Raw genomic sequence first — 21,632 nt, forward strand, 5'->3', positions numbered from 1 at the left:
ACCTAAGTGGAGGTTAGTGGCCTATCTGCCCTTACCAATAACCCATTTTCCAACACTACCCCAGCAGTAGCAGCCTTGGCCCTGGTGGAATGGCCTAACAGGTCCTCAGGAGGCTGCTTCTTTGCCAGTGCACGGCAGATATTAATGTGAAGTACAATCAATCAAAAAATGGTTCTTTTGCACAGTCTTCCCTTTTTTCTCTGCTGTGAATCTGATAAACAGCCAACCACCCACCCGGTGGTCTTTGGTACAGTCAATGTAAAAGGACAGAGCTCTTTTTGGACTTTGATGGTGGAGCCTTTCCTCGTTCCTTTGAAGGATGGGGTGGAGCGAAAAATGTCAGTGACGTGATGGTTTAGCCGACGTGGAATGCAGTCATCACCTTCAGAAGGAAGTAGTCTCAAGTCCAAAGACCTGTTTTGTCCTGATAGAAGATGCTGTATGGAGGATGAAAGAGCTTCAAGCTTACTGAGCCTTCTGGCCAATGTAATAGCCACTAAAAAAAAAAAAGACTGTTTTAGGGGTCAGAAGTCTCACAGAATAACTGAGTAGGGGCTTGAATCAGTAGCCCATATGAAACATCAAGATAAAATTAACGTCCCATTAGGGCATGATAAAAGAAGCAGGAAGGAACCAATGTTGCAAACCCTTAAAGAAACATGTCACAACAGGTGAATTAAACAGTGAAGGCTGATCTGGCAACCGTAAAAAAAAAAAAAAAAAAAAAGCTAAGGTGGCAGAAAAATAACCGTTAACGGTGCACAGGGCAAGGCCTCGCCGGGCTAATGATGCACAATAACGCCTCAGACAAGGTAGCAAAAAGTGAGCCAACATGATGGGAGGAACACCAAGGCACAATCTTTCCCAACGGCAGCTAAATACACTCTTTGTTGAGGGACGACTGGCTGCCTAGATGACATCACAAATCTCGGGAAGGTGGTAAAAGGCATTCAACTGTGACCATTCAATCTCCAAGCATGAAGGTAGCGTGTCTCCAGATTCTGATGCAGAAACCTGCACTGCTGCTGTGGCAGGAGGTCCTCCTGAAAGGCATGCTCAGAAGTTCAGGATACCATGCTCTCCTTTTCCAGTCCTTAGCCTCTAAGATGACTTGGTACCAGTTAGCCCTCATCTTTGTGAGAACTCGGGGCAGGAGCGGCATCGGCAGAAAGGCATGCAGGAGTCCCAGGTTCCAGTCACAACAGGACGCATGTCTAAGAAAGAGCTTCCTTGAAAACTCTAATGTGCAGAAGTGCGGACATTGTGCTTTCTCTGTAGTGACAAATAGATTGAGCCAAGGTTCTTCCCATTATCGGAAGAGACCTTGCGCAAACTCAGGATGTAGATGCCATTTGTGATCCACAAGGCATCAACAGTTTGCCTGTCCTGGTGTTTAGAGACCCCTCTGCTGCACTACCAGGAAGATCTCCTGGCACTCCAGACATGCTCAGAGGCACAGGGCCTCCTGGGAGAGGATCCATGATCCCAACCAGTCCTGTTTGTTGCAATACCACATGGCAGTGTTGTTGTTTGTGAACACCTGAATCAGCCTACCATTGAAGGACGGGAGGAAGGCCTTAAATGCCACTTGGATAGTCCACAGCTCCAGAAGGTTGATGTGGAGCTGGGTTTTTGTCGGAGACCAGAATCCTTTGATCTCCACCTCTCCCAAGTTGCTGCCCCAGACTAGAATTGACACATCGGTCACCACTGTGAGCTCAGGGTGGGAAAGGGAGAGGAATCTGTCGCTGGTCCAATCGCAGTTCAACAACCACCACAGAAGATCTTTTGCAGTCTCCCCTAGAATCTGGACCAGGTCAGAGAGATTCACTTGGTGTACCCACTGGGACTTCAGATCCCACGGCATAACCTGCATTTGTCATGGAGCGTGTTTCACCAGCAGGATGCAGGAAGCGATCCTCATAATCAGTCTCACCGAAATACAGGACTGAGCTTGAAACATCAGGATTATAATGCTAATGTCCTGAACTCTCCGTGCCGAGAGGGTAGGTGCGGAACTGTACAGTGTCCAAAATGGCTCTGATGAAGGAGCGTCAGAGAGGGAGTCACGTGCGAGTTTGGCACGTTGATAGTGAACCCGCACGAGTGCAACGGGTTCGCTGTAGCCTGGAGGTGAGTGATGGCTGCCTGGGACGAGCCAGTCTTCAGCAGCCAATCATCCAAACCTCTGTAGATGTGCTGCGACCACCCCTATCACTTTCATGAACACCCGGGAGCACTGGTGAGCCCAAAGAGGAGCACATCTAACTGGAAATGCTCCACGGTGAGACACAGAAAAAGCCTGTGGGCCTGCAGGATGGGAATGTGGATATTCATGTACTAAAGGTCAATCACTACCATCAGGTCTCTGGGATCCGGGAGTTGGGAGGGTAAAGATCCAATATAGGACAAAGGCCTTTGTCCTTTTTTGGCACCTCAAACAAGCTGGAACAGCAGACAGTCCTACTTCTAATGCTGGCACCTTCTTGATGGCTCCTTTGGCCAACAGACTGCACTTCCTGAGGAATTAAAAAGAGATGATCCTTCATCAGATGTCCTGGGAATGGTGGCAAAGGTGGTGGGTTTTCCAGGAAGGCCAGGGAATAACCATTCTACACAATTTGGAGAACCCACTTGCCAGACGTTATTGCCTGCTATTGTGACAGGTGGTACCTGATCCACCTGCCAACGGGATGGTTGTGCTGCGTCAAGGACCATTAAAGAGATTTGGAGACCGCAGCAGCCAGGGAGATGAGGGACTGAACACTAAGCTGGGTGTGGGTCCCAAGTCCTCTATGGGATCTGTGGCCCGACCCCAAAAGGGTTGCTAAGCTTGCTGGCCTAGGGGTAAGGTTGGTATTGTGGATGACCATGAGAGCCCAGGCTTTGACCGTGGGCGAGGGGCAAAAGGACTGTTGCGGGGAACCGGAGGAGAGGCCCAAGAATCTGGTGGTTACTCTGCTCTCTTTAAAGCCCTCAAGCACTGTGTCGGCCTAGTCTCTGAGGAGACGGATACCATCAAAGGGAATGTCTGTCAGAGACGACTGGACATCCCTTGCAAAGCCCAGTGGAACGCAACCAGGCGTGCCGGCAGAGTGCCACTGTAGAGGCCATGGGCCTGTCTAGTGAGTCAGTAGTGCCTAACCCATACAAGATGGAGAACTTGCATCCCAGCCATCACCCAATGCCGGCCCTCCTTGCAGAGGATGGGGACAGCTGTGCAACCGAATCCCACAAGGCATGGCAGTATAAGCCCAGGAGGCATGCGGTGTTCACCAACGGCAGTGCCAAGTTGGTAAAAGAGAAGATCCTATTCCTTAAAGTATCCAGCATCCTTGATTCTCTATCCAGTGGAATGGTAGGGAACGTGCTTGGGTTGATCCTGGCTGTTAAGGCCTGGACCCCACCTCCCCAAGCTCCCAGGATAGGGGTGTTGGGAAAGGAAGGGTGGGATCTCTGGGGTGGTGAGATGTTGGCGGGCAATTGTTCTGTGCACAGAAGCCCCCATGCAGAGTTTAACCCAGGCTCACAGGAGAGCATTAGCATTAAAAGGGAATTGGGGCTAAACAGAGCTTGCCCCCGGTGGCAGCACTGCTGTCAAGCAGTTGGTCTTGACCTAAACGGAGGTTAGCTGTAGTTCAAGGAGCTCCAATGCCATGTGCATCACTGTTGCAAAAGATGCACTCCAGAGTCTGGAGAGGTGTCCATACCACTGGCATCACCCAGTTCCTTATACCAGTTTTCCTCCTGGTAGGAGGAGGCCATAACCTTCTTCATCATCCCCTCCTTCAGGAAAAGAGGGCATGTCCAGGGGTGGCAAGTATAGTGTGGGCTGGTGTGATCCAGGTAGAGCTGGTGTTGCCGTCTTAGAGTCAGAGCGGAGAAGAGGTTCCTCTTTGATCAGGGCCAGAGACCGTGTTGGGTGGACTGGAACGGGACAGTAGGAGACACCATTGTTGGCATCAGTCTGGAGCCAGGGGCCGATACAGAGGGCCCAGCTAGCATTGAGGGCGAACCCACAGACAGGAATCAAACAGGCGCACCCCTCGGCATTGTGGGACCCAAAGGCACACCAGAGGGAGTTGTGGGCCCAAAGATGAAGTGCATAGCATTGTAAAGCTCAAAACATAAATCGGAAAGGGGTTGCTGCAGGGGACACAGTGAAGTGTGGAGAGGACCCCGATACTGGCCCTGCAGGTGGAGGGCCTAGACTCCATGTTTGCTAGGGGAAGTCAAAGAAGGCTTCAACTTCTTCTTCTTGGACTTACCAAACTACGATGATTATAACTTGGAATAGGATGATGATCATTGGCCAGACTGGCTCTGAGAACAGGCCCGAGATCTCCCTTCGGATCGGCGCGGAGCCTTCTGTCATGCCACCAGGACCTTCATTGCTCACTTGTGAATCTCCTTCTGATGCATGGACTTGCAGTCGAAGCAGGCTTTGGGTCACGGCCTGACTCCAGGCACCACAGGCAAACCAAGAGACAGACATCAGTCTGTGGATTCATCACACTGTTTAAACCCTGTGGGTTTGTTAGAATATATGTTGCTAACAGACTGGGAACAAAAAGTCAAAAACAGTGGTCAAAATAATTACAGAGGTAGCATTCGGGATCTGCGCTGTCGGTATGGATTAAAAGGAACTGATGTCAGCATGCTGGGGTGGCACCTGTACAGGCACTTTGAGTGTCAATTCTGACACAGATGACGCTGATGTGGAGCCAGTCAGTGCCACCTACCGGCATACACAGGTATTACTTGAGATTTTCCAGATTCAGTCTGACACCTGGGGAATATTCTAAGGTGAGGAATGTGCAGTTAGAAGTCTCTGTCAGAAAACAAATGTTTAACTGGCGTGCATTGAAGCGCCATCCTTACACTCTATTAAAGCTCAAACATTGTAATGTGCACACTGTCAGTGACAATTTACTTCACTGCAATTAAAAGTGATTGGCACATTAAAGCCAGATTGTGCACAATACAAACCAACCAGTTCTGCACGCCTGGTGTGAGCAAACCTTTCTCACAGGAGGCTAGTTTATTGTTAACAGACCACACCACCTCTAATCATCACCTGCATCAGCCATATACGGAAACATAGGATTTGTTTGATATTCAGTAAAAACATCTAAACATACTTGATTATTCAATCAACAAAAGAATACAATTAATTATGGTCTCACATATATTGTTTAATAGGCCATCACAGAAACTACAGCTGCGTTTCAAAGGTAAATACTTCAGGAAAATGTGGTATGTTCTGTTAAGACAATATTGCCCACAATGAAAAAATGTATAAACCCAGTAATAAAAATGACATAAATAAATTATCTTTGATAAAGCCTGTTGAACTAGAGCACATGGGAAAGGAGTATAACGCTTTCGTTTTTAGCCGCAAGAAATGCAAAACAAGTCCTCCCTAAGTAAACAGACAAACATGAGAAAAACACTTGTATAAGGGCCAGATGATCTTTCCCACTATAATGTTGAGTGCAGCACCCGTTGATTCATTCAAGGTTATTGTACAGTTAGAACCTGTGAATATTCACCTTTAGCTGCAGAGTCTTCTCCAGCTCCTCATTCTTTCGTTCAGCTATTTTAAGTTTCCTTTGCTCCTCTGACTCTCGAAAAGAGCTCTTTGGGGACAGAGACCTTGAACGCTTAACAGGTGGCTCCTAGAGAATAAAACAAGGACATGGTTGAACTAGTTGAACACTGGATTATAAAAGACATGCAAAATTAAAGCACGAGTAATTGAGAATACTAATAATGAATTATAAAATAAAAACCTGCCTGGAATACCAGCGAAATAACAAGCCGAATTACTACAGTGCTACCGCTAAAGGTTTCTCTGTGACTTGTTAATGAGAATATTCATTTACATTTACATTGTTTCGTACGGAATAATGATGTCCCATTAGGGAAGACTAAAGGGTTATAGACTCAGAAATGCAAGAAACCTCATTACAAAGGAGGGGATAGAGGCTGGTCTAATTGCTCTATAAGGGTCCAAGGTTACACTTGATAGGACAACCGGAAACAAGAGGGAACACATTTGTTCCCTTTGAAATAGTTTAAAATACTGTGAAGCTAAAGGAACAATATGCTTAAGGAATATAAATACAACAGACAGCACATCTCATATCATAATGGCCATATGGTCATTAACTATAATGTGACTAGCTGGAGGCAGGAATATGCGTTTGTAATATGTGCAGCTTTGCATCACAATCTGCTAAAAGGAGTACGTGAAATTAGAGTAAGGTTGCTTAACGATGGCGCCTTCTCACACGCTGCTGGTAATTTCTGACTTACAATTCATCCCCACAATTTTTTTTTATTTCATTGTCATGGGGACTAAGTAAGAGGCGGCATTATTCTGTGCAATGGCAATTAAAACAGTTGTTGGTAGTTTAGGAATAAAAGTGGAATTAACAATTTTAAAATGTTCAGGAATACCATACACATGGATAGAGAATACAAAACTAACAGGGATAATAGTAACAGTACAAAAACTATAATCATAAAAACTATAACATCACTAATTAGCAGACCTTCGGCTGCATTAATGGACATGAAAGTGGAATCCTTATAGTTGGTGTAAGGGTAGGTGCCTAAAATCCTGACAGTTTAAATGGCAAGGGACATCTTCGCCCTCCAGACTCTACACAGGCATCCCAACCAAAGACATCAAACGACTCCAACGTATCCAAAATGCCTCCGCCCGACTGATTCTCGACATACCCCGCCGATGTCACATCTCCCCTCACCTGAAGGAACTCCACTGGCTCCCGGTAGACAAGAGGATCACCTTCAAACTCCTCACCCACGCTCACAAGGCGCTTCACAACACCGGACCCTCCTACCTCAACACCAGACTTAACTTCTACACTCCAACTCGTCAACTCCGATCCGCCAACCTCGCCCTCGCCATCGTACCCCGAATCCAGCGCAAGACCTCCGGCGGCAGATCCTTCCTCCTTCCTCGCCGCCAAGACCTGGAACTCTCTCCCCACACCTCTACGCCAGACCCAGGACCTCCTCGCATTCAGAAGGCTCCTCAAGACCTGGCTCTTCGACCGCTAAACAGCAGCGCACCACGCCCCCCCCTCCCCTCAGCGCCTCGAAACCCTGACGGGTACATAGCGCGCTTTATAAATATTGTGATTGATTGATTGATATCAATATAGTGGGGAAAAAGTTCAAATTTCCCACTTTCCGTGCAGCAAAATACTCTCCCTCGCCTTCAAGTTAATACTGGTAGAACAAAACATTATTTTCGTATCGGTGCACATTGGCTATTGCATCATTTAAACTGAACTTCACAATAATCTATAGTCAAATTAAAGGGTGCGGAAACATGCTGCTAGATGCCAACTGCAACCTCAGAAAATGTGAAATTGGTGCTGGAGATACGCCACCTGCTGCAGGTTGAGCCCAGGGGCGGCCCCACTGCTAATGTGGAGGAGAGTCACCCCACTGGATTGTTGCGAAAGTAAAAGTAAAATGATTAGAACATTATGTTATTATCATTTTATTTCTCCTGGAAGAAGGGGGGGGCTGGCCTGGGGGGAGGTGGATGAAGGGTTGGAGGAGGGCTATGTGCACACAAAGTGCGCATGTCGTTGTGGCCAGTAGTGTTGGACAAGCCAAACAGACATGCACACTTTGCATGTTCTCTACCAGGCTGTATTGCACAGCCGAGTGGAAAACATGCCCAGGCTCCCATTCCCAGTCTGAGCGACGAAGCAGGCCTCTCAGACCAATGACACCACTGCTGTTCTGCAGGTGACAGCAGCATTGTGATTGGCTGGGAGCCTTTGCAGCCAGGAAGAGGTCTGAGGGGAGACGAACACGTCTCCCCCATAGGTAAGCATTCTATTATTTATTTATTTATTTATTTTTTCACCCTGCCCTGCACCCCTGTTGAGTGGCAGCCGCCACTGGTTGAGTCATGTCAAAATCCTATTTTCCGTACACAAGACCCTCAGGGGACAAAGGCATAGGGTTCTTACCAAAACAGTCCCCTTGCTACACCACAGCCAGAGAGCTTCGATCTGTTCTTCTGATCAGAACTAAAGAGACTCCAAACTACTAATACATAAAGGCAGTTCCCTTGGAGTACCTTGACGCAAACTGTGGACCCCCCTTTCGGAGGTCAAAAGTTAAACATCTATGTTTCAGAAAATTCATGAAAAGAAGCCATTCACACCGGCTTATCCCGAACAACCTTTACACAATGGCACTGTCTAAGGATTATTGCCTAATGGATCTTCTTTGTTTCCAGTTAAGTCAACTACTATACCCAGTTTATACTAAACAATTTGCTATAGCACACTAAAGTGACAGTAGTGGTTTACAAAAATCTGTAGATAAACTAATAACATAAAGTATGAAATAACAGTTTTACCACAGCAGAAGTACCAATGAATAGGATTCTGTTGACATACCTTAAGCCACATGGTCTCATATACAAAGACTGGCCTGAGGAGGAAAGGGAAGTATGTAGATGTAGTGAAGTCCATGATGGATAAGCCTTCGAGTGGCTTAAGTCCTTTTAGGATTTAGAAGCATCCTAGCTGGTGAAAGGAAGGGTAAATTCGGGGCTGTGTATTGTCCTTACCAAGAACTCCTTCCTTTAGTTTCTGGAGTATTTCCATGTCTATTTTATTTACCTAATGGCTCGTCATGCCTTGTACATTTCCTATGTTCTTTTATTGTCTTCTCGTTCTCCTCACTCACTTGCTGTCGGGTGCTTATGGGGGAGAGGAGGGATTGTATGTGATATTATAAATTGTACACTACAATTTAATTTAATTTCATTTGGTGCAATAAACTAGGCATCTCGGATCTTAGTCACAGTATGTTACTGTCGTTCAATAGTCAAATAGATGCTCAAGTTAATAAAAAAAAAAAAAAAAAAAAAAAGAGTGAACATAAATCAGAGGAGACAGTGTATGTCAACAAAAGTACATGTGAAGAGCAGAATAATGGGCAAATGAATTTCTCTCAAATAACAAGACACTACAGACAGACCACCATGAACTCCCATGCACAGCATAATAACGTCAAGCCTCAAACCTGCCCTACTTGGCGAAAGCTGTTGAATAATCAAGGGTTAGAAAGGTCCAACTTTTTATTGAGTTCTATGATTTAATAATATATGACAAAAAAGTCAGGGTTTAGATCACTGCTAGGGCATAAGCTGTCGTTGGGACATCTAATCATCCGTGGTAATCTAGAAACGGAAGTGGACAAGGCCTGACTCGGGGCACCAAAAATATTTCCGACACATCTGCGGCTTTTGACGCTGTTGACCGTAACATCTTAATATTAGATAAATGGGACCGGAATAAGCCCCGAAGTGGACACACACTTAAAACAGTGAACATGGTCCACTGGCTGATGTAACCGATCTCTTACCTTGACTACATACCATTGAAAGAGGAGCATCCAAGAAATAATAACAGGTTCCCCATGTTGAACTTTGAAACAATGAACTGGTTGTTCAGAATTTAATTTTTTGTGTGTATTGAAACCCGCGTTTGTAATTCTACTGTATAACAATTTCCAAAGACTCGCACACTGTTCACTTTGGTATTTGGCACTCACTATGTTGCATAACAGCGTGCTGGGGGTGCACGTCTTGTAAGCAGCGTCTGACATAATTTAAACAATGTAAGTGATTTGCTATGTGCTGTGATCTATTGTTTGTTAAAATGATAAAATCGCACAATCGATAAATTCTACAAAGTGCTTGTGCAATTTGCTTGCAGGACACAGTGGATTTAGGTGTACCTGAATTAGGAACGAAGCTAGAGGCCCCATCTGTTGTGCGAACATACATGCCAGTGGACATCCAGTTGTGATGCCCCTCGCCGTCCGGTTCTCCAAAGGCGAGCCACAGGGAGCCGACAACGTGCCAAAAAACTGGAGCATGGCTTCACGGAATTCTTCGTTTGTTGCGGCGTCACCAAGAAGCCCCAGGAATTTGGGTTCCACCGAGACCAGGGTTGGAATCAGCTACGAAAGGAACAGCGCCAGAGGAGAAAGACCCAGAGGCACTGTGACATGCTTGTGCCATCTCAGAAAATCGATATTGGAGGAAAGGGGCCGTGTTCCGCTTGGACTCCTTGTGCTTTTTTTTTTCTTTCAATTTACCCAAATATTTAGACTGCAATGACGATCTGCCATGGGAACGACCTCGGGAGCAGGACTGGGATCTCCCCTTGGACCTCGCCCAGTCATGACGTGGAGTCCTTCAGTGCTTTATTACTATCAGCATTGTGTCCCGAACCCAGATGGCCTGGGGGTGCATCAAGGTGCAGCTATTGTAGGCTTTGAAGTTGTGGTCTGACCCCAGGCAAACCACGTACAGGTTAGTCACAGACATTTGTATGCAACATTCCCCACAAGGTTCAAACTCTGTAGATTTGGACAGTGACATTGTCCCTTGCACACTGTAGACAAATCTGTGCCATCAAAACTAGCTAGGGGCGCCGCACACAGTTTGGGAACCACTGAGCTATTTCCAGTTCGTATACAAGAAAACTAAAGCCAGTGGTTCCCAAACTGTGTGCAGCACCCCTGGCTAGTTTTAATGGTGCACCAGGGAGCCGCGGCTCCCAGTTTGGGAACCACTTTACAGTCCTGAAGAGACAAGAGCTAGTTTCTGATCTGCTGGCACAGAAGAACAAGTTACTTACCGTTGGTAACACTTTATCTGGTAGAGACTATATCTAGCTGCAGAGTCCTTACCTGTGAATTCTCCCCAGGAGTCACACTGGATCCGAAAGATTTTCGTAAGCAGTACCCCTGCGCGCCAATCGGTGGTATCAACCGGCTCCGCCATGGTGTGTGTTGGAAATGACATCACAGGTCCTATATAGGCACCACCCAGGTGCAGCGACTTCAGTATCTTTTCATAAATTTCCATGCCAGAAGCACAGTCAGGAAGAACCCTGATTACTGGTGTAATACATGGCCCCCCTCGCCAACATCCTCAGCCCCCACAGATCACCATCATCTCTTATGCAGACGGAGGGGAGGAGCCAAGATGGCGACTGGGAGGGACGCTTAATTAAGCGCTCCGTCTCGGGCTCGCCACAGAACATCTGCGGGGCGCTCCTGGGGCGCCGCTGCCACATCCCGGAGGTGGGATCCGCTTCTGGGGCCGCTCTCCCCTCGCCGACAGCTTTGAAGGCGATCGGGCGGCCGGGAGGAGAGGCTGCCGCGGAGCGACTCGTAGCAGGGAGCTGCGGCCGCCATCTTGTCGGCCGCGACGGACGAGACACTGCCTTGGAGCCTGAGCGAGAGGTGGGTGCGCGGAAACGGGAGCGGCCCACCTCGCGAGGGCGATAAGCCCATATTTTGCCTTCATATCGTCCCGGGCATTCCCCCCCACTCCCTGCCCGCTTCTCGGCTGCCGGAGTTTCCCCCCCCCCATCAGGTGCGGGGGGTCCCGATGAGCAGCGGGGGACTAACGGCGGGAGCTGCAGGGGCCCCGGGCTGGTGCCGCCTCTACAACTAAAGGCAGGCGGAGGGACGCGCTTCCCCCTCCGCGAAAGGCCCTGTGGGACCATAATAACAGGCCAGGGGTGAAGGCGTTTCGTGAGTGGGGTGGGACCCGCTCCCTGGACCCCCCAACTGTTCTTGACAGCTCTGAGGCCTGCCGGGTGGCTGTGAACCCGGTCGCAGATGACGCGCCCTTTCCAAGAGGCCGCTGGCGCAGTCTCCCCCTGAGGCGGGACCCGCACCAAAATTGGAGAACCGGACGGCGAGGCGGGTGCACGGCTGCTGCGGGGACCGCCGCGGAGGGCACTGGGAGCCATCGCCTTCTCCTCGTACTGAATACCCCCACCCGCCCATGAGGGGGGACGGAGGACGGGGGATGAATCCTGTCGGGGGCCCCGGGGGTGCCTCCCTACCCCATGACTGATGGCGCGGTGCGCCCCTCTCCGGAGAAGACCCTGGGCCTGCAGCTAGATATTGAGGCCACCACAGACGGGGTACACGCAGGGCCGATCTGGATCAGGCCAAGCCATATCCTCTGTTAAAAGACGCCGACCTGCACCACAGTGCGGAACACTGCTTAAAGAACCTGTGCGAGCCCGAAACATACTAAGCGAACACGCTCGGGAACGTTACTCCTCCACTACATACCGACAGAGGACCCAGGGCCTGGAGTTGGCTGCCGGCCGGGGGCCCGAAGCACGCGTGCGGACCTAGCGACGGGAGGTCCCAGACCGCCTGAATAAGATCTCACCTGGAGGATCACCAGCAGGGCCGAAACCACGAAAACTGAAGCGCACACTGGCGTGGCCCCGCGGGGATATATACGCCCTTCATGCTCGAATAGCCCAGAGAACGTGGGTGAGCGCGTGACTGCAGGTGGAATCAGGACACACCAGATAAGACAAAATGGCCGGAAGGCCCAAATCAGCTAAAAACCAGGATCGGAACACGCATGGCCAGGCACCTGGGGATCAGCAACATATGCCCTCCCTACAGTAGTTGGAGTCCACGCTCCTGGCCCACTCCTCGCAATTCGAGAAAGTACTACAGGCAATCATGGACACTAAAACCTCACTGGAGACCAGGATAGACACGGTGTCGCAAGATCTGAACATCCTCAGAGTAGACCATGGCAAATTATCCGATAAAGTGAAGACAACGGAGGTGGCGCTAAGTGAACTGACCCCCACGGGAGCGGAAAACCAAAAACAAATTCTCCGCCTAGATGCAGAAGTAAAGTCACTGCTGAGAAGAGCAGAGGAGGCGGAGGGCAGATCCCGCCGCAACAACATACGGTTTCTCGGTTTTCCTGAAAAATCACTGGATCAAAACTCAGAGCTCCTGCTGGAACACTGGTTAATTAAAGAGGTCCTGAATGGAGCCCCATCCAAATTCTTCTCAGTGGAAAGAGCATACAGGATTCCCGGACGCCCCCCAGCGCCGGGTCAACCTCCAAGACCGCTGATAGCCAGGTTCCTAAACTTTAGAGACCGTGATGCGATACTGCAACAGTTCCGCAGCAAAGGCCCACACAGGTACGAGGACTCGACTGTTCACGCTTACCCAGACTTCACTCAGGAAGTGCAAAGGCAACGTAACTCCTTTACCCAAATTAAACAACGCCTCCGTGAACATGACATAAAATACGCATTAATGTTCCCCGCTAAACTACGTGTAATAACAGATGAACGCACCCATGTGTTCACCTCACCGGAAGATGCCTGGATGTGGATGCATGCCAAAGGCATCGCCCACCCCCGCGAGGCAGCCGGCACCGACGAGAACTGGTCAACGACAAAATCACGGAAACGATCCAAGAGGCGCCCCAAGGGTCAACCCACGGTGGAACAGGCTGCAGAGGAGAGAGCCAGGGCCCTTAAAGAAACCCCCCTACTAACACAGAATTCCTTCGATACTCTCAGGACCCATCCAGAGGAAGGCTCGGAGTCTGACTCGATCAGCTCGGATTCCACATTAACGGAGGCACTGAGGGGCCCGGAGTTCACCCCCAGGTCCGCAGACACACTCTGAACAAGCACTGCCGAACTGTCCCCCCAGGGGGACCGACCGCCACAGCCGGAGTACAGAACTGAACTTTGCGACCCCCACTCGAAGTGGGCTGTTACATCACCTGAACTTATGTATCCTTACACATTTGCTCCCGGAGATAACGCCTTTATTTATATTGCGCGCAATTAGCGGCGTAGAGCGGAGGGGGGGAGCGGATGGCCGCGCCCTGGGAGTGCCCCAATCCACCCGCAGACCGGGTCTGCAGAAGGATGCGAGCCCCTAAAATGAGTCGCACCCGGATAGTATCATTGCACCCTGCAGACATCCATATGGATACACTTCAGCTCGCACCTAAATTGGGTGTGTAGCTTGGTGCAAGTTCACAGTTGGGGTTGGGATCCAGTTGGGGAGGGAAAGAGGGTAACTACTAGTTTGTGCACTACCGGTCTGCTCACAATACAGGACAAGCATCCGGAGGTAGGGGGCCCACCCGCGGGGGCGACGAGGGCGGAGGAGACTCAATGGGTCTTCCTGGGGAGCGGCGAGCAAGACACACACTCACAAATTGAACATGGCCCAATCTACAACCTACAGCACATACACATATGACATAGTCACCTGGAATGTTAGGGGACTGGGGACTCCAGGCAAAAGGTCCAGGGTGCATACACGACTCAAACGCCATGGCACACATATTGCAATCCTACAAGAAACCCACCTGCGGGACCCAGACCTGCAGGACCTACGCAGTAAATGGGGAGGACAGATTGTGGGCACATCCTATTCAACCTTCGCGAGGGGGGTCCTCATATGGATAGCAGGGAATGTCCCCTTTATCCAAACATCACACAAGATAGATCAGGAAGGCAGGTATGTGGTAGTGGAGGGTAAGCTGGATGGCAAACAATTGTCAATTATAGGGGTATATGCCCCTAATAGCGCGTTGCCCGAGTTCCTGTGTACACTCACCCCAGCATTATTAACGAACCCCGAAACACCCGCCATATGGGGAGGAGACTTCAACTGCACACCGGACCCAGCATTGGACAGGTCAAATCCCCCCACACACTGAACAGTTATTAGACACCCCAGTCGCCCATTGTCAACAAGGGCCAGTAACATGAGCCTCCATGACATATGGCGCATGAAACACCCACAACACAGGGAATATTCATTCTATTCAGCACCACATAAGGTACATACCAGGATAGATTTGATGTGGGGCACCCAGGAGATCTGCACAGTAACCAGCGGAATAGAATACCTAGCCAAGACACTATCAGATCACTCACCGCTTAAAATAATTTTGGATTGGGGCAGGAAGCGCCAGGTTATCCCAACGTGGAGGCTACAAGCGGAAGCCTTACACGACCCTGCATTTACAGACACACTGAGAACAGCGCTAAAACAGTACTGGGAATTAAATACCGGCACCACAAAATTAAGAGCAATGGAGTGGGACGCACACAAAGTGGTGATCCGCGGACATTGTATCTCCACTACATGGGGGGTGAGGCGCACACTCCACGCAGAGGTTAGCAAGCTGGAGAAGAAACTAAGAGCACTAGAAAACGCAGTCGCCCGCAACGAAACGCCATTCACGGCATTAAAGGATACGCGCGCGGAACACGCAAATGCTGATGCCACATTACGCCTTCATGATCACAAATACCACTTGGCTAGGCTACAGTCAGAGGGCGACAGATGTGGTAGGCTGCTCGCATGGCTACTGCGGGAGGACCGGCGGTGCCCTCCAATCGGGGCGATAGGAGAAGGCGCAGGCGCAATAGCAACCACGCAGGTAAAAATAAATGATGCGTTCAGGGTATATTATACACAATTATACACCAAAAGCACATCATGCTCCCTCCAACAGCTCGAGTCCTTTCTGGCAGACTCTCCCCTGCCCCAACTAATACACACCGATAGAGAGACACTAGAAGCCCCCATCACATTAGGTGAACTTAATAAGGCCCTCGAACAATTACCTAGGAATAAAGCCCCAGGGACAGATGGCCTGCCATCAGAATACTACTCCACTTTTGTGACACACCTTAACACACATCTCCTAAAAACGTTCGAAGAAGCAGGGATCAATGGCATCCTGCCCCCCACAATGAGGGAGGCAATGATAGTGGTCCTTCCAAAGCAGGGGCGCGACCCCACTGACGTCAGGTCCTACAGACCTCTTTCACTGTTAAACCTAGACTGCAAGATACTTGGCAAAATCCTGGCTAACAGACTAGCTCCTTACATGCATATCCTGGTACACGAGGACCAGAATGGATTCATCCCGAAACGCAACACCTTCCTAAATATCCGGAGGCTGTTAAGTGTTATAGGTGACACCCCCCCCCGACCGCACTCGAGGAAGCGGTGATATCGCTTGATATAGAAAAAGCGTTTGATACATTAGAATGGGACTTTCTGTTTGCCACCATGCAGTTAATGGGTATCGGCCCAAAATTTACAAGCTGGGTACGCATTCTGTACACTGCCCCACAGGCCAGGGTGAAGACGGGAGGAGTTATATCAGAGAGCTTTCCGATTAGCAGGGGAACAAGACAGGGAGGCCCCCTATCCCCCCTCCTATTTGCCTTAGCGATGGAACCACTAGCTGCACGCGTCCGTGCCAAAAAAGCAGAATGGGGGCTGTCAAGGAGCGGTACTCTCCACTCCATATCACTATACGCAGATGATGCCTTGATATACATACGCAGAGTGGAGGAGTTGCTGCCCCCGGTGATGTCACTGCTGTCTGAGTTCGGAAGGGTATCCAGTCTAATAGTTAACTGGGGGAAATCCTGTATATTCCCACTAACCAGTTGGCCCCCTGCGAGGCAATAGTGTGCCCCGTCTGGCCACCTAAAATGGTGCTTCGATACATTTAAATACCTAGGGGTCAACGTCTACCATAGTGCGGAAGACCTATGGGATGGAAATCTGGGGAAAGCGGTGTCCTCTGTAAAGAGCTCATTATGCTTTTGGAATAAATTACCACTCTCACCACTAGGTAAAGTAGCTATAGCAAACATGCTGATATTACCCAGACTGCTGTATTACTTCGCGGCCCTGCCAATTATTATCCCCAAAAGCTTTTTCGTTAGCTTGAACTCCATCCTACTACAATTGGTGTGGGGCAAGGGCAGAAGGCGGGTCGCACTTACCACGCTGTATCATCCGGTGGCAATGGGTGGACTGGGCGCCCCAAATTTTGAGCTCTACTCTGCGGCCGCACAGCTGCAGTGGATCTTAAATTGGCTTCATAGACCCAGCTCAGCAGAAACTATCTGGCTGCAATCCAGGCTCCAAGGTGCTCCCCTACTAGTATGGCTGTTGGATAAGCAAACCAAAAGCACATGCAAAAACCCATTGATGAGAGCAGCACATGCATACTGGAAGAAGTATATCCAAAAGGGAGTAAAAAAAACTTCCCTACTCACCGCTTCTCCCATTAGAACAGCTCCCCGGGTGGGTGGAAGCCGGCTCACATTCACCCACAATTTGGTCAGACGCGGGCATAAATGCAGTAGGAGACTGCTTCGAGGAAGGAAAATTAATGACCTTTGAAGCTATACAGGCCCTTACAGAGATCAATCCGGGGCAATACCTGGCACATCACGCGATATGTCATGCAATCAGGAAAACATGGGCAACTGGTGACGTTGAGCCAGATATTTCAGTCACCCTGCATCACATGCTGAACTGGGACCCCCAGGGAAAAGCAGTCTCAAACCTATATAAACTTCTGAACAGACCCCCAGAAGTCAACCTGCAGAAAGCTCGGGAGAGGTGGAACATCGTATTGCCCACCCCGATCTCAGGGACAGAAAGGCCAAAAGCTCTGAGCCACACACGCGAGGTCTCAATAAACCCCAGATTCCGATATACACAGTTTAATTATTTACATCAGACATATCTGGCGCCAGCCAGGATTAAACGTATGTTCCCCGGGACGGACCCAGCCTGTCCCAGATGCAAAACACCTGCAGCACAGTTCTACCACATGGTCTGGGAGTGCCCGCGGTTACGGGGGGAATGGGCTAGGGTAGTCACAGCTCTAGCGGAAATGACGGGGCTCAACCTGGACACGAATCCCAAATCCTGTCTACTCGGTCTCAGGACAAGGACGAAAAGAAATAAACCCCTGCACAGGTTTGTAGATCTAGCGTATGTAATGTACAAAAGATTGATAGCAATGAACTGGAAGGCTCGCAACACACCTGACTTAAAAGCCTGGCTTGCCCTTACGCTTCGCTGGGCTCGCGCTGAACACCAGGTATTAACAAATTTAGCACGAAGGGGACTGCGACAAGCGGGCTGCGAGGTCTGGGGCGTTTTAGTATCCAGGCTAGAAGCCAAAAATGATGAAAGACCCCCTTGAACCACAGACAGCTGCACCCACCTAGAAGGTCGCGGGCCTAGCCCCGGCAGTAAGGCAATACTACACTTGGGGAAGCATACATATCCGCCATCAATGCCTCGCCTACAATGATAGCACATCAGTCCCCCCAACGCACATATGCCAACAGCGCCAAAAGGCCTGCACATTCAACCAATAGACACCAGCGCCATGATCCACTGTGCCACATCCTTCCACCTTGCTCTCCCCCCCCTTGTCCCCTCTGCCCCCCCCCCCCCCCTCCCCGTGCAGCGGCGAGGGCCCCCGTCACTAGCGGCAATAGAACCTCTCCGCAACTGAACGCTCCAAACCTAAATGGCGACAAAATCCGGAAAAACTGAGCAGATTTAGCAGACCTGGGAGTGCACACAAGTTCTTAGTTGTTTGCTGTTTGTTGACTTTAACATGGGAGAGCCTGATGAGAGAATGTAACCAAAAACAAATTGCTATTAATGACTTTTGTATGCAACACAATGTATGGCTCTTTGGAAAAACGAATAAAAACATGTTTAAAAAAAAAAAAAAATCTCTTACGCAGACGACACCCAGCTCATCATCTCCCTCACCAGGAACCCTTCCACCACCAAGACAAACCTGCACGCCGGACTCCTCAACATTGCCAAATGGATGACAGCAAGCCACCTCAAACTTAACACCAACAAAACAGAAATCATCATCTTCGGCCCCAACAAGACAGCAAGGGATGACTCCTGGTGGTCCACCACCCTCAGACCACCCCAACACCCACCACCCATGCACGCAACCTCTGCATCGTCTTAGACTCATCTCTCTCCATGGCCCAGCAAATCAACACCATATCGTCCTCCTGCTTCAACACCCTTCGCATGCTACGGAAGACTTTCATATGTATTCCCTTAGAAACAAGAAAAACGGTCACCCACGCCCTCATTAGCAGCACACTGGACTACGGCAACGCCCTCTACCCTGGTACCACAGCCAAGCTTCAGAAAAAACTCCAGTGAATCCAAAATGCAGCCGCACGTCTCATCCTCAACCTCCCCGCCACAAACACATCTCCCCTCACATCAGATCCCTACACTAGCTGCCCATCAGCAAAAGGATCATCTTCAAAGTCCTTATCCAAGCTCACAAATCCCTCCACGACACTGGACCAGCCTACCTTAATGAACGAGTAAACTTCCACACACCTACTCGACTTCTCCACTCCGCTTACCTCGCCCTCGCCACAGTTCCCCCTCATCCAACGCACCACCTCCGGCAGCAGATACTTCTCCCACCTCGCCGCCAAGACCTGGAACTCCCTCCCCACCAACCTATGCAAGACCCAGGACCTCCTAACTTTCAGAAAGCACCTCAAGACATGTTTTTCTTTTTTTTTTTTTTTTAGCAGTAAACAGCAATCCTCCCCTCCTCTGCGCCTTGAGACCATAACGGGTGAGTAGTGCGCTTGATAATTTTTTTGATTGATTGATTGGTGTGTCAAAACTAAGGCCCTGAAAAGAAAGTCCCTGCCACTAGAAATCAGTTTGCAGATGGTGAGGATTGGTGGGTCAGTAAGGAAACTGCATCTAGATACAGTCTCTACCAGATAAGGCGTTATCGAAGGTAAGTAACTTGTCCACTTGACAGAGACTTATAGCTGCAATTTTCCTTACTTTTAAATAGATACTCAAACAATATCAAACGAGAAAGTCCTGCGGGACTGAGCGGGCAAAGTGCTCGTTCCTACGGACTCGACTGTCCAGGCAGAAGTGTTTGGTAAACGTGTGCGGAGATGCCCACATTGCTGCCTGACAGTTGTCCTGGATCGAAACTCCACGTACTAACGCAGAGGTCACAGCTTTAGATCTGGTAGAATGAGCGCACAAGCGCCAGAGAGCTCACACAAGCCCTCAGGGGGCTTGTTTTTGGCTAGTGTGCTTCAGATCTTAATACAGAGTATGACCCATTCAGAGATGGCTTGCTTGTGCATAGCCCAAACTTTCTTCGCACCCTGACACCCCACGAAGAGAGTGGAGTCTCTCTTCTTCCTTAAAAGAGTGTGGTGGTGCGTAAAAAATAGGCAAAATGACAGATTGGCCTATATGAAAACAAGTGACCACTTTTGTCAGAAAAGAGGCTCTAGTGCAAAGCACCACTTTGTCAGGATAAATGGAAAGGTAGGGCGGCTTAGATGATAAGCCCCACAGTTGTGAAGAGGTTCGAAAGGAGCGCATATCAAAAAAGGTTAGAACCAAAGTAAGATCCCACTGGGGCATAATGAATGGGGATCGAGGGTAGAGATGAGTGAGACCTTTGAGGAGCGTATGTACAATAGGTGAATTGAATAAGGAGGGTTGATGAAGCAACGGCAAAAGCCAGAAGTAGCAGATAAAAAGCCCTTGAGAAGTTCCCAAAGCAGAGCCCTGCTATGCAAGGAAAAGAATGAACAGTAGTACCTTAGAAAGAGGGACAGAAAGGGGACCAACAGGCTTGTCGGTGGACCATGCACAAATTTCTTCTGACAGGTGTGTATTGTTTTGATGGAGGGATGCCTGGCTGCCAAGATGACATTACAGACTTCGAGAGAAAGGTAAAAAGCTATCATCTGCTGCCACTCAATCTCCACGCAAGATGGCGGACAAGTTCTAGTGAAGAACCCTCCCCTGCTGCTGGAATAGCAGATCCTCCCAAAGGGGCAATCTGATCGGAGGATCCATTGACATGTTCTGCAGCTCGGCCATCAGACTCTCTGTGCCCAGACTGGAACTGCAAGGATTACTTGGGCTCGGTCACTCCTGATCTTCTTGAGAGTTCTGGGCAGCAATAGTATAGGCAGAAAGGCGTACAGGAGGCCTGAATTCCATTTCAGATAAAAAGCGTCTCCGAACAAGTGCGGCTTTAGAAACTTCAACACGCAAATTTTCTGACATTGCACATTCTAGGTGGAGGCACACAAATTTAAAAAGGGCTCTCCCCACTGCTGAAAAAGACCTTGTGCAAATTCGAGATGGAAACGCCAATCATGATCCACTAGGCATTTTCAGATGAGTTTGTCTGCTCTGGCATCAGAGATCCCACCACTGTTGAGCCACCAGGGATATGCCTTGACGTTCCAGCCAGGACCAGAGGCGAAAAGCCTCTTGACATTGGGTCCACAGCCCCACCCCTCCCTGCTTGTTGCAGTACCACATGGTGGTGGTGTTATCTGTGAACACTTCCACTACCTTTCCCTTGACAGAGCGAAGAAACGCTTTCAGTGCCAGTCAGATCGCATGGAGCTCCAGCATGCTGATGTGGATCCCCCTTCAGCTGCAGACCAAAACCCCAGAACAGCAACCACAGCCTACTTCTGGCAACAGAACTGTGGTGAAACTTCCTTGCAAAGAAGGGATAAATTATCCTCTCTCACCCGGTTGTAAGATGGTGGCATGGATGGAGGGGTAGTCTCAAAGGGGAGGGATTAGCCCCTTCAGATGATTTGCAAAACCAACCTGTCCTGCCACCAACTGGGTGTCCTTGGTGAAGGAGAGAAAGACTAGGAGGGTTTAGAGTCTACTGCGGGGAAGGGATGAGGAGGTCTGAAGAAGACAGTGGACTGTCAGACTGCTGGTGGCCTGCCCACAAGGTTGGTGGGTCCGCGCCCTCGGCCACACAAAGCCTGAGAAGCAAGTGCGGCACGGCGGCTAGTTGGGAATTGGTGATGGTTGGAAGCTCCTTCCGTAGCCACAAAAGGCAGAAA

The 21,632-nt window shown here is 49.5% G+C and overlaps 1 protein-coding gene across 1 annotated transcript in view; it reads right to left on the reverse strand.

Annotated features, from left to right (window-relative positions):
* CNTLN (centlein) overlaps positions 1 to 21,632 on the reverse strand; it is a 1,263,565-nt gene that overhangs the window by 801,817 nt on the left and 440,116 nt on the right. Inside the window, exon 11 of the mRNA XM_069239496.1 lies at positions 5,553 to 5,678. Coding sequence (XP_069095597.1) covers positions 5,553 to 5,678 — 126 coding nt within the window. The remainder of the gene's footprint in view (positions 1 to 5,552; positions 5,679 to 21,632) is intronic.

This window comes from Pleurodeles waltl, chromosome 1_2 (genome assembly GCF_031143425.1).
Source record: "Pleurodeles waltl isolate 20211129_DDA chromosome 1_2, aPleWal1.hap1.20221129, whole genome shotgun sequence".
NCBI classification, from domain to species: Eukaryota; Metazoa; Chordata; class Amphibia; order Caudata; family Salamandridae; genus Pleurodeles; species Pleurodeles waltl.